The sequence below is a fragment of the Euleptes europaea genome, unplaced genomic scaffold (genome assembly GCF_029931775.1).
Source record: "Euleptes europaea isolate rEulEur1 unplaced genomic scaffold, rEulEur1.hap1 H_4, whole genome shotgun sequence".
Classification (NCBI taxonomy): Eukaryota; Metazoa; Chordata; class Lepidosauria; order Squamata; family Sphaerodactylidae; genus Euleptes; species Euleptes europaea.
In genome coordinates this window covers 373,781-387,642 of record NW_026612052.1, presented here as the reverse complement: position 1 = coordinate 387,642, position 13,862 = coordinate 373,781, and the positions used below count along the sequence as shown (strand labels likewise).

The 13,862-nt window shown below is 41.5% G+C and overlaps 3 protein-coding genes across 3 annotated transcripts; 1 reads left to right on the top strand and 2 right to left on the bottom strand.

Moving 5' to 3' along the window:
• Nucleotides 1-1,418: 1,418 nt before the first annotated feature.
• Nucleotides 1,419-2,402, top strand: LOC130493016 (olfactory receptor 6B1-like). The gene is given in 1 exon segment (XM_056866791.1): nt 1,419-2,402. A coding segment is annotated over 1 exon segment (984 nt).
• A 3,108-nt stretch (nt 2,403-5,510) lies between these two features.
• LOC130492966 (olfactory receptor 12D1-like) lies at nt 5,511-6,434 on the bottom strand. The gene has a single exon (XM_056866743.1). It carries the CDS (start codon nt 6,432-6,434, stop codon nt 5,511-5,513), a length of 924 nt encoding a protein of 307 aa, XP_056722721.1.
• A 2,271-nt stretch (nt 6,435-8,705) lies between these two features.
• LOC130492962 (olfactory receptor 12D1-like) lies at nt 8,706-9,647 on the bottom strand. Its single transcript, XM_056866740.1, has one exon. The coding sequence runs from the start codon at nt 9,645-9,647 to the stop codon at nt 8,706-8,708; it is 942 nt and encodes a 313-aa protein (XP_056722718.1).
• Nucleotides 9,648-13,862: the final 4,215 nt, after the last annotated feature.

Sequence of the window (13,862 nt, the reverse complement as noted above, 5' to 3'; positions counted from 1 at the left end):
TGACTTACGGAGCTACAGTTTCCTACTTGACTTATTTGGAGTCACCGGACATTCGCAGAATTTTCATGCTTGCTAGACTTAACATTCTTCCTTCAGCTATACTACAAGGAAGATACAAAGGAAACCCTTTTATTGATAGGAATTGTCCATGTAAGACTGGGGATCCTGAACACTTAACCCACGTGCTGTTGTACTGCCAGCTTTACATGAGGCCGAGGAATACCAATATTAAACCCCTACTGCCCAGTGATCAGAGTCTCTCAAATCAGCAGTTGGTGATGTACCATTTATCTGACAGAAACCCCTCTGTCACCCAACAAGTAGTGAGTTTTCTCCTGTCCTCACAAAGGATTCGCGAGCAGTTTGTTCGTACTTCTAAGTAATGTCATTTTAATGTAACCTGTTTTAATTGTTTTCACAACTCTGTTTATTGTATGCTGATGTAAATGCCTAATAAAGGTGATGATGATGATGATGATGATGAATACAAGCATACCTCAGAGATAATGCGGGTTTGGTTCCACCAACCCCCAAACTTTGGGGTCCATGCCAGGAGAGTCCGTTGAAGCTACCCTGAAAATTTGGGAATTCTACCTCCCAAAATGCCCCCACAGGATCTTCGGAAAAAATCCCCATAGACTATAATGGACCCAATTTTTTTGGTAAACCTGGAAATAAAGCCGAAATACAAATTTACTGGGATAGGTATTCAGCTTATTCCGGGTTTACTGAAAAAATCGGGCCCAATAAACCTGAACCCAAAATTTACCGTTGGTTTTTTTTTGGCACAACCCTAGTTGGGGCTTACCAGAGGTCTTAAAGTAGAGGCTGGACAATCCATCTCTCAAGGTTTCTTGAGCTTTGGGTTTATTATATTGAGCATAGGCTTGGACTTTAGAGTGTAAGACCCCTCCCACTCATATGAGGAAATGGTACATGCCATTTTTCTTTTGCTCTGTCAAATCTTTTACCCTACTCATATGAAAAGATCACACACTTAAGTTAACCTAAATTTAAACAAGAAATTGGTTATTTTAAAAAAAATGTTTTGATCTTGAATGACTGTCCAAACTGCATAATATGTATGTTTTGAAAAATCATGAGGGTTGCTATTTAATTCTTAAAATTTGGTAGTTAGATCTAAACATACCCATCCACAACCTTATTTATTGGCATTATTTATTGGCATTATAGCAAAAACATCCATTAGATCTAAACATATGGGAACACTCCATCCCTAATTTGGTATTTTTAGACTGATTTCAATGGGATAATAAAATATGTTCTCTACTAAAGAAATGGGATTTCCCAGCAGCATCCTTTATTTTAGTCATTTCATTTTATTAAATAACAAGATTTACCAATTATGTTCTGTAGGTATAGGATCCCATCACTGATACATAGAGATAAGGACTGTTATGGAGATGGAGAATTCAACAATCATCTCTGAATTCATCCTCCTGGGGTTCCCCGCTGGATTAGAGATACAGCTTTTTCTTTTTGTGGTCTTCTTCCTCACTTACATACTAACAGTCTTGGAGAATATCATCATTATCTCAGTAGTCAAAGCGAACCGGAATCTTCACAAGCCGATGTACTTCTTCTTGGGGAACTTGTCTTTCTTGGAGATCTGGTATATCAGTGTCACCCTTCCAAAACTGCTGGTAGACTTCTGGTCACAGAACAAAATAATCTCCTTCCAGAACTGCATGGCACAACTTTACTTCTTCATCTCCCTTATGTGTACAGAATGTGTCCTCCTGGCTGTCATGGCCTATGACCGCTACGTAGCCATATGCAATCCACTTCGTTATCCAGTCATCATGACCCACAGTCTGTGCTTCCAGCTAGGTCTACTCTCCTGGGTGTGTGGCTTTTCTGTCTCTTTAGTCAAGGTCACCTTTATATCTAGACTCAGCTTCTGTGGCCCTGGAGTCATCAATCACTTTTTTTGTGACATCTCTCCAGTGCTTAACCTCTCCTGCACTGATATGTCAGTGGCTGAACTAGTGGATTTCATATTGGCCTTGGTCATCCTCTTGATCCCACTCTCCATCACAGTCTTGTCCTACCTGTTCATCATTGTTTCAATTTTTCGTATCCCCACAACCCAAGGAAAGAAGAAAGCTTTCTCAACCTGTGCCTCACATCTTACAGTGGTCATCATCTTCTTCTCGACAACAGTCTTCATGTATGCTCGGCCCAGAAAAATCCACCCCTTTAACCTGAACAAAATAGTGTCCATCTTCTATGCTGTGATCACTCCAGCTCTCAATCCTCTCATCTATTGCTTGAGAAATAAAGAAGTGAAGGAAGCGTTAAGAAGAAATTTAGGTAGGAAACGTCTAGTTGGATAAGCCAGTGAAGACTGGTTTCCAGGTGACTGGGGGCAAACTAGATGAAGGAGATATTGGGACATTCAAAATCAGAAAGTGCCGCTTTCTGTTCCTTGGAGCCAGAGCAGAAGGGGTTATGTGCAACCAACTGTAAGTAGAAACATACACAGAACAAGGGAAGGACTTGATCTTTTTTCCCTTCTGAGGACCGGAGGAATCAGTAGCTGCTTGCTGACAGGCTAGTAGAGGAACAAAAAGAGCTGCTTTCTGGATTTTGCACCTGAATGGTAGTAGATATTCACTACTGGAAACATATTCTGATAGCAAAGTCATATCTGTCAGTTCCCCCTATAAAAATTTCCACCATCTTTTTGCACTAGTTACATTTTCCAAGTAGTTCATGAAGAGTACTTTGTTGCTGCTGTGGTTGTTGTACATGCCATCATAAAATGACATCTGCCAATTTGGCGTATGAGTTCAAATTTATTTATTAATTTATTTATTAGATTTTTTAAGTCACTGCTCACACACTCTCCAAAGCAGCCATTTTCTCTCTGTGGAACAAAGTGCTTTTGCTGCAAGGAAATTCCATACCTTCTACCCCCTTAAATGTGGTTTAAGGACCTCTTTCTGCATCCCCTAGGTCACAAATCAAACCATAAAATGGTAACCAGTGCCTCATTAGCTCCAGGACCTTATGAGTCTGATGGCTCAGTTCCAAAATGGAACCAAAGTACTCCAAAACCAAACCAAAAGTAGGACAGTCCATAGGCAAGGTCGTGTCCATATAAAATCCTCTCAAAGTTTTCCAATAAATAAAAATCTTCTGGATTAATGGGGAAAGGCCTAAATGTTGATTTAACATCATATTTCTTCTACCATAACTGAATCCAACAACTTTTAATGATTGAGACTGCTGGGGTGGGAAAGCATACTGAACTAAACTGATCTGAATCCTGTCATACACTGAGAGCCTTCTGGGATGGAACTGATGATGTATCAACTCCAACTTCCTGGCAAGGGTGCCTGTGTACCTTGTTGAGAAACCGGAAGAGTTGCGATGAGCAGTCATTCATAAGGGTCAGCAATCCTACCTCCTCTAATGTCCTTGGCCGTCTTCTCTTTTTAATAACACCCACGGCCAGTGTGGTGTAGTGGTTAAGAACAGTGGTTTGGAGCGGTGGACTCTGATCTGGAGAACCAGGTTTGATTCTCCACTCCTCCACATGAGCGGCGGATGCTAATCCGGTGAACTGGGTTGGTTTCCCCACGCCTACACATGAAGCCAGCTGGGTGACTTTGGAATAGACCCTAAGAATTAACCCTAAATCCAATTCTGAGTTATGGCAACACTACCTTTAGCAATTTGGCTAATGTTGTAAGGAAAGCTTACTGAATTGTCAAAATACCTATTTGATGGCATTTAGACATTCAAACTCAGTCATAGGAACCAAGAAATTATAACTGATTTATCTCATTAGTCATAGCTGTCATTTCTTAAAGATGGAAACCAACTGCAAAGATTATGTAGGTGACTGCACAAGCTAACTTTGTTCCTCTGCCTTGCAATTAGGATTTTTACAGGTTTTGAAAACCCATAATGAAAAGTTTTCTCAATAAACAATCTAAAAGCTTCTTGTTATGGCTCTCAGAGTTTAATCTTATTTTTTTTAAAAAAATATTGTTTTTTTTAAAAAAATATTAAATTTATATCCCACCCTTTCCCTGCCAGAGCAGGGCTCAGGGTAACTTATATCAAACAGTAAACACAATATTAAAATAACTAATATACAATTCAAAATTTTCAAAATCCAGTAAACTCTGTTTTATGATAAAAAAAAACAAAACACCAAGCATGCAAACATACAATTCTGTGTTGATGAAAGTCTTCTGAAATGGGTCAAGAGTTGCTAAGACCCTGTAGTTACTGAATTTTCTTCCACCTATATTTAGATGTTGGCCTGACCTGGATGGCCCAGGCTAGCCTGATCTCATCAGATCTCAGAAGCTAAGCAGGGTTGGCCCTGGTTAGTATTTGGATGGGAGACCACCAAGGAATACCAGGGTTGCTGTGCAGAGGAAGGCACTGGCAAACCACCTCTGTTAGTCTCTTGCCATGAAAACCCCAAAAGGGGTCGCCATAAGTCGGCTGTGACTTGAAGGCACTTTACACACACACACACATATTTAGATGTTACAAAGTCCTCACATCCCCCATATGTTCACAATGTGCTTTGGGATTTCCATGCCTGACGTATAATTCTCACCTGTGATTCAGACTGTAACTGAAACATACAGTGGAATGAAGCCTTCCCTTTTGCTCCATTTCAGAGACCTGAAACCATCTTAGGGATCCAGTGTTTGCTAACAGGGAAACCAATGTGTATTTACAGGCTTCTCATAAATTTCCCCAGTAGGACACTGAGGCTGCAATCCTGAAAGGGGGGGTGAAGCTCCTTAGGAGACACCATGACTGTGCCAGCTAAGTGCCCATTTATCCCAAGATAATGGGTACTAACACTGTCCTGGCGGCAAACATCCTTTCATGCACCAAGGAGCCATGAAGCTGCACTGGCCAATGCAACCATGCCAGCAGGGAATTCCCTGTCTTCCATCTTATATGGAACTACACATTTTATCTTCTGTGTCCATCATTCCCTGCCACGATTATGACATCTGAAGATTTCTCTGATTTACAAAAGGTCTAAAGAGACTGAGATTACTCCAAATCCTATGATCTTCATATGAGAAGATTTGTCATCACAAGAAAGATGGTCCCCAAAGGACTATCTCAGATGTCTAACAAACCCTTTCTGCTTGTGGTTACTCCCATTCCCTTCTCAAAGGTACTTTTTTGTTACTTAGGAAGGATAAGGAACCTGGCAAGGAAGGCTGGGGTGGGGCGGCGGTTGGAGATGATCAACATTTCAAGTTGGGCCCAGATTTTGGGTGATTTGGACTCAAAGCATTTACAAATAGAAGGACTGCATTATGACCCTCCCCAAATATGTATCACTAATCCTATCTAGTATCTCTAAGCAACAACTGATGTTCAATTCCAGTACACCACTTTCTTGTCTTCTTAATGGAATATTAATCATAGTGACATTTGAAGTTCCTCCTCCAGTGACTACTAATGCTATTATGAATATTCTGATGAAGGTCCTTTGGTCACTACCTTTCAATGCAGACCTTTCTGCCCAGGATCTTTTGTAAGGCCTGTTTCACCTCCTGATTACTCAGCATGTAGATACGTGGGTTCAAAACAGGAGTAACCACGCTGAATATGATAGTTACCATCATTTCCCTTTGAGCCACAGTGCCCACCGATGGAAGCATGTAGTTGAACAACACTGGTACATACAGCAAAGCCGCCACCATCAGGTGGGACCCACAGGTGGAGAAAGCTTTCTGCCTACTCTTTTGTGACTGAACTTTGAAAATGATAATGTAGAGATAGGAGGGCAGTATGATGACAAAGGGGACCGTGGCAATGCAACTAGTGACAGTATTGAGAAGCATGAGGTTGAGATGAGTGCTGCCACAGGCCAGTTTCAGCAGTGGTTTGATTTCACAGAAGTAGTGCTCAATGTGGTTTGGTCCACAAAAGGGAAGGCGAGCAGTCATCACTGTGTGCATCAGGGCATGGAAAAAACCAATGGTCCTCTTAGCTGCTGCCAAAATCAGACAGACCTGCTTTCTCATAATGATGGTATAACGCAATGGGTTGCATATGGTAACATAGCGGTCATAGGCCATGACACCAAAGACGCCCTCACTGCTGCCCAGGAAGTGGAAAAAGTGGAGCTGAGCCATGCAACCACTAAAGGAAATGGTTTGTAGCTCCAATAGAAAGCCAGCTAGTATCTTTGGAACAGTTATTGTGGAAAGGAAGATGTCCAGGCAGGAAAGATTCCCAAGGAAAAAATACATAGGCGTGTGTAGCTGTGGTTCAGTTATTGCTACAGCCACAATGGCACCATTCCCCAGCAGAATGGTGAAATACAATAGCAGAAAGAGAGTGAAGAGTGTTTTCTGAAGCTCCCAGAGATCAGTTAGATCTGTCAAGATGAATTCACTCACCTTTGTTTGGTTCATTGCTGACAGGGGAATAATGACAGGTGATCAGAATACTTCTGTATCAGACGACAGAAAAGAAGAGACTAAAACCATGCAAGGCAGGAGGAACTTTACATAACATGACCTTTGGGAAACAGATAGATTCCAAAGGCCATAAAGGCAAATCCAGTTGAGCCACTCCTTGTATGATTCCTTAGATCACAAGACCTGTGTGGATGAACATCCATGTAGGCTGGGAGCTGAGCAAGAGATAAAATGGTGAAAAACCATCCTTAGGCCTCTTCTTCCATCACCACAGATCCACTGAAGGAACATAGTGGATTGTTCAATCTCTGTTTCGGAACCAAATGTTCTATTCCACTACCTGTGGAAACTTCCTCTAGTGCAAATTCCCTTCCTCCATTGTTCCTCCATTGTTACCTCTGCTGAGGGAAGAGAAGGAAAGGGTGAATTTATCCTCTGCAAGTCTTCACTGCAGCCCCCTGACCCTGCCCCGTAATGCCCACAACCCAGAAATTATTTGTGGGGGGGGGGGGTCAAAGTGTGTTCAGGAGAAGAAAGAAATGCAGGGAAATCCATAGGTCAGTAACCATTTCATGAGATATAAGTCTATATTTCAAAGTTTCCACAGATTGCTAGAAAAGCTAATCAACAGGCATAAGGCACACAAATGGATTTTGTCATATCTCCAAAGATTTTCTAGTCTAAGACACAGCAATGATGTATTATCAGGCATCTCCGACATCCCAGAGAATTCAGATTACAGTGAAGCACACAGGAACAGTAAATGTTAAGTGGAATCCATCCACAATCTACATTTTTACCATTTTGTTTCTATTAGGAAGAAAAAGGGAGGGGGGGAAATACCAGCCACTCAAAGTTTTTCAGATATTTTACCAACAAGTTAAAATACCCCACAATATTTAGATCCCAGTTCATACCTTGATAACGCCACTTGCCCAACATGCCAATTGAACAAAAACACTGCAAATGGTACAAAAGGAAACTTTCTGCAAGCTTTAATTGTGGAGTGAATCCGGGATTACATGGCAGACCAGAAATCTCTGCTACATTTGCCCTTTTAATGAAATGCTGCTGATTGTCATTGGGGGTATCGTCCATGTGGAGATAAAATGAAAATCCACAGCTTGCATATGGATGAAATTTATTTTAATGACCAAGATTGTACATCACAAGAAAAATATATTAGAACAGCATGGTAAACTTTTGCTGTTGTAACCACTAAAATAGGGGTGTCAAACATAAGGCCCACAGGCCAGATCCGGCCCCTTGAGACCCCTTGAGGCCCCTTATGTGGACCATGAGCTGGTCGAGGCAGCCGCCACCACCCTACTCTTGATCTGGACAGGCGAGATATGGCCTGGCCAGACCAAGTGACATTTACGTCATATCTGGCCCTCATAACAATGGAGTTCCACACCCCTGCACTAAACAATGAACATTACAGAGTTTAAAGTCTGTTGCAGTTCATGGTCTCATGGGGCTTAACATTATTGGTTGAATTTAGCATGCAAAAGATAGATTGGTCTGTTGCCAACCTGCTTCCATTTTAGCTCATACAGATTTCCTCCTTTCTGCACCTTGGAGCTGGGACCAGCTTTTCCTCTCCGGGTCTCTGAGTGAAGTTATCACTTCCTCTCTGAGTGAAGTTATCACTTCCACAAGAGAGCTAATGAAAGAATAGGACCATGTTTAATCTCATTACTTTCACTGTACTGGAATAGGAGACTTTTGTCAGAGGTACAAACAAGACAGTAGGAGATCCATGGAAAACTGGGTACTTTCTGTTCTTATTAGCCTGGGTTCCTTGGAAGTCTGCATGTCCTTGATCAAAGCAGACCCATCATGGAATCTCATCATTGTCCTGCTTCTAAAGTGGAAAAAAAGTGGAAAGAAATGGTGGATTCAAATCCACATATGTACCAAAATTCCAGTATCTATAGGAACTTTTAAGGACTTAGTCAGCATCCTCTTTTCTGACATTTGCTGCTTCGGTGTTGAGAACATTTACTACATATCCACAATCATGGTGAACAACTGGGGGCATACATGGCTTCTAAATCCCTTCATACTCAGGGAGTTACACCGGAAGGGTTGGTTGATAAGTGGGTTAGGACAAAGTACATAGGTTTCTTTCCAGGATGGAAGGTTAATGCCCATCCCCCCAGTTTTGCCAACCATTTATTGTACAAGAATCTTTTATTGTGCAAGAATATGATAGGACGATGGAGAACAGATGGAGAGAGAGTAAGGAAAAGAGAAAATAAATCATATCCTTCTTGACCAGAGTTTCCTGTCCATCAGTTTCTTCAGAGCTGATTTTACATCTTGATTTCTCAGAGTGAAGATGAGAGGATTCAGGACTGGAGTGACGGCACTGTACATTAATGTGGTAATAATCTCTCTTTCAGCAGACTCGCCAGCAGAGGCAAGCATATAGTTGGAAAGAACAGAAACATACATGAGCACCACCACTGTCAGGTGGGAGGCACAAGTGGAGAAGGATTTCCAACGGCTTGCCCAGGACTGAATTTTGGACACAATGAAGGATATGATGTAGAAGTAGGACAGAAGTGTGACCAAGAAAGAGCCCAAAGCAATGGAACCAGTGACAATATTGATAAGGATCAGGTTAAGGGTGGTGCTACTGCAGGCCAGTTTCAGCAGGGGCTTGACATCACAGAAGAAGTGCTGGACGTGGTTAGGGCCACAGAACCATAGCCGGGAGGTCACTACTGTGTGCATCAAGCCATGAACAAACCCAATAGCCCAGGTTATCCCAGCTAGCAGGAGGCAAACCCATTTGTTCATAATGACGGTATAACGCAGTGGGTTGCATATAGCTACGTAGCGATCAAAGGCCATGACATCCAGAAGGATGCCCTCGGTACTGCCTAGGAAGTAAAAGAAGTGCAGCTGAGTCAGGCATCCAAGAAAAGAAATCACCTGGGGATCAACGAGGAAGCCATTCAGCATTTTGGGCACAGTGACTGTAGAGTAGAAAATGTCCAGCCAGGAGAGATTGCTAAGAAAAAAATACATGGGAGTGTGGAGACGGGGCTCAGCCTGTGCTACGGCCACAATGGCTCTATTTCCTAGCAAGCTGGCTATGTACAGCAGCAGGAAAAACGGGAAGAGAATGTGCTGCATTTGGTGGTCATTTGTCAGACCCAGAAGAATGAAGTCCTGCACTTCTGTCTGGTTCTCCATGGCTGTGCAAACAGAAAACAAGCAAGAAAGCTTGGTCATTGGTTCCACACTAGTACTAAAAGTTGAAAGCAATTTTGAGGATAACTGTGAAACCTTAAGGCTAACTCCATTGAGAATTTTAGGTCCTGTTATGGCTATAAGAGTAAAAATATGTGAGTTATGTTGTCACCATGAACAAATGGACTACCTGCTGCTAATCATGCTCACTTGGAGGGATGGCTTTCATGCCCCCTTATCCTGCAATGCCCTCTTATGCCCTAGTATCCCACAGTCGTGACCTCCCAATTACAAGCCAGCTTGTATATACACAGTTTAATTACTCCTTGAAAACCACATGACAAGTAAATCTCATGCACAAGTGTTCATAACAGGAACATGGCTAATAATGCAAAGAGGCATAATTTCCAGGTCACACGTCTCTTGCGTAATGCAGACTTGGATAGTCACACAAATCTGTTGCAGGAACTAGCTCATGGATGTCATGTCAGATTTCCATGAGGAATAACTAAATTTCACAATAAAACCAAACACCGTAGCAGGTTCCTGGAAATAGATTGAGTAGGCAAAATCAAATCAAAATGATGCTAAGCTTTTCAAGGAAGTGTTCAGAGGCATTGGGAAAGTTTTAATTTCATGTTCCAGTGTTACAGTATTGGTGAAAATCCATGATCATACTCAAGATGAACATCTGGATTGGACTGTTGCTTTCTGATAATTCAAGGGATTCCGTCACCCAAAGAAGACTCAGTGTGAAAATGTTGTTAGAGTTGGTCCACATGCTACCATCCCACAATGGAATGTATGTGCTGCTCCTTCCTACTCCTTGCTTTAGAATCCTGAAGGAGGAAGTAGGCCAACAACTTTAACAAACAGCTAAAAGAATTTGGGCAGTTAAACTGGTAGTAGTGGGAATAGTGCAGAAGATATTGCCAGCACGAAAAGAAGCACTAATCAATATATGAATTGATCTCCCTCTTCCCAATGTTTAGTTCTTTCCTTTGCCACCTTCTCAGCCCCTTCATAACTGTCTGCCAACCTCTTCTCAGTACTTCTGACATCTGCCACATACCAAATTCCCAGCCTTTATTTTATCCCATCACATTCCTAATTGTCATGTTTTGAAAAAGCCCTCTTTATTTCATGGTCAACAACCTCCTCTTTCCCTTTCTCATCATTCTCTTGGTTATTTCTTCCTTTTTTGTTGCCTCCATCTCCAGCTTCTTCACTGCTAGCATGAAAAACTCAGTGTAAAGTTTGGAGAGAAAAACAGACTGACCTGTTCCCTCTCAAACACTTGGCACTCCATCACATCCTCCCCAACACATTGTTTTCATTGGAACTATTTTATTCAACCTACAATCTTAATTAGACAGCTAGATGGTTAATGCTGCTACTTGGGACTTTAGTTGTTCACTTCTATAAGGGACAATTCGTTTCAAATAAGCCCTGGACTTTCCCCATGACTAGCTTTCAAAGCATGTACATAATTTCAGAATATGCATTAAACTGAGCCCAAGTTTGCTACAGCCTCCAGTATATATTGTCCCTGATCTTCTGTTTTCAGAAAGAGGACAAGGTGGGTATCACTAAAAGAGCTGTCTTAATGATTCATGGGGAAAAGGTGATTGTCAGGATTTGGAACTATGAGGTTGGATCCAACCATCTTTTCTGCTGGAGAAAAAATAAAGAGGTTTCCTCTTTGACTGCCAAAAATGCTATGCCGGGAATCATTTGATCCAGGTGGTCAAAAGCTATGGAATAGGAGATTTAGGTGTGGACCCAGACTAAATTTCCTTCTAATAGAAGGGATGGGATAATTTCCACCAATTCCCCCTTTTGCTGCATAAGATGTCCAAATTGCCTCTCATGCTGTGCCTGAGGGACCCCTTTCCTGCAGGAACAGGATTTTGAAGTGATTGGTAAACTATACCAAGAGAGCAGGAGGCAGGAAAATTCTGTTCCACTGGCAGAAGAAGCGCCTTGCATGAGTGAAAAACTTAGACTGGATCTAACCCGTAGTATGAAGGGGAATTGGATGAGATTGAGTGGGAAAGCTGGCTCGGTCCAAACCCCAGTATTCCATCTGAATAAGTTCATATATCCTATCTAGAAAAAGAATTCCTGTTGATTATTTCAAACTATTTAGTTTCTGAATCCTGAATTAGTGTTGAAACTAAAACTTTGTCTAGGAAAATATTAATGCTATTCAAATACTGAAATACACAAACCACACAGTATACTGAAATTATAATGTTTGCATTTGGATTATATCAGTTAGTCTGTTCTATTCATCAATTAGCTCTCTTTTCATTAATAATGCTCATGGTTTCAGTGGACTAAACTGAGGGTATTGCTGATTTTCTTCTCACAAAACACTTTCAAAACCAGTCAGTGGTTTGTCTTGACCAGGACCACCTGTAGCTGTCGATAGCAATTTGATAAAAAAGGAACTATCAAGTGAAACTCTTTACAGGATGGTGACAAATATTACCACCTGCTAATTGCTCCATGTCACACCGATGTTGGATAGTTGGTTTTAGCACAAAATAGAACCTGCAGAGATAAATTGTATGGTGCCATTCTTATCTGATTTACACCTGTCTAAGCCCCTTGACTTCCATGAATGTGGAGGGGGTGTAACACGGCTATGAACTGTTACAGAGCAATCCTAATAACAATTTCCTGGGAGTAAGCCAAATGGAACAGACTTGAATAGAATTTTGAGTGAACTTCTTAGGGTGGTACTGAAAGACTCCTAACAACTGCAGTATTTTGCTGGATTTCTCACCCTTTCCCCTCAATTTTATATTTTTGTATGTTTGGGTATTTATGTATTATGGAATGTTTTGAATTTGTTTTGGTCATGACCTGTTGGTCCACGAGCATAAAGAATGGAGTAAAGGAAAAGGAAATTGGTTTCTGAATTAAGCTAATAACTCCTCCCTTTTGTAATGTGTCCAGGTAAGCGAAAACATGGAACTGAACATAAGAGCCACATGACTGGCAGTGATTGACCCACATACAAAAGAGCATGAAAATCATATCCTACCTGCATAAGCTGTATTCTTTTTTTTCTGTACGAGATAGTAGACCAATATGTAAAATTACATTCACAGATAAAGGCAAAGAAAAAGCAATTTTCACCTGTTGTTAGAATAGTGGAAGAGTGTGTTGTTGCTTCTTCGTACAAGTTAAGAGCACCCATGGAACACATTTATGTATTCTAAAACATCCTACATCTCATTAGACAAAGTGGGTATCACTAAAAGAGCTGTCTTAATGATTCATGGGGAAACAAGTAATTTCAAGATGATTTGTCTTTTGGGTAACACAGCTTAGGAGCCAAAAAAAAAAGGAGTCCCTTTGGGTATAAAAAACATAAACCAATTATTAGGTGTCTGGAGAGATGACTTGTAAAATGTCTGATAATAAAATGTTCATAAAATATATGTAAAATTGCCAGGTTCCCCCCTCCCAGCTTCTGGGTCTTTGATAGCACTCACATACACAAATATACCTGTGCAGGCTTTCCCCACTAAGTGGGGAACCTATGGGAAGTACGTTTCGGCCCAAACAACGGCAGGGGTGGTTTTGCATTCACCTCTGTCAGAGAATTGGAGGCACAAGCCATTGCCAGTGGGGAAAAAGAAAGGCCAGCCGTCTGCTGGTCAGCTCACGAGAAAGCTGCAGTTATTTGCTGCAGAACTTTCCAGTCTTTCCTGCTTGCGGCAACAGTATGTGATTTTCCAGTCCCAAAAGTTAGATCATTCAAGGTGTTCCTTTCAATAGCAAATATGATACTCACTAATGTATCAGTGAGAGGCAGCATGGTGTAGTGGTTAAGAGCAGCATACTCTAACCTGGAGAACTGGGCTCAGTTCCCCACTCCTCCACATGAAGCCCCCTTGGGCCGGTCACAGCTCTCTCAGAACTTGCTCAGCCCACAGGGAAGCAGGCAATGGCAAACCACCTCATAACATCTCTTGCCTTGAAAACCATATGGGGTTGTTGTAAGTCAGCTGTGACTTAATGGCACATATGCACATACACAATGTATCATTACACCCACATACAAGGGGGTGGAGATGCTTTTATGTGTAAAAAATAATTTAAAAAGGCATTGCTGGAACATAGCATACTGTATAATATCACAGATTGGGAAGATTAGGATTGTGGAACCGCACCTCCTCAACCATCCAGCCAAGAAGATGTAAA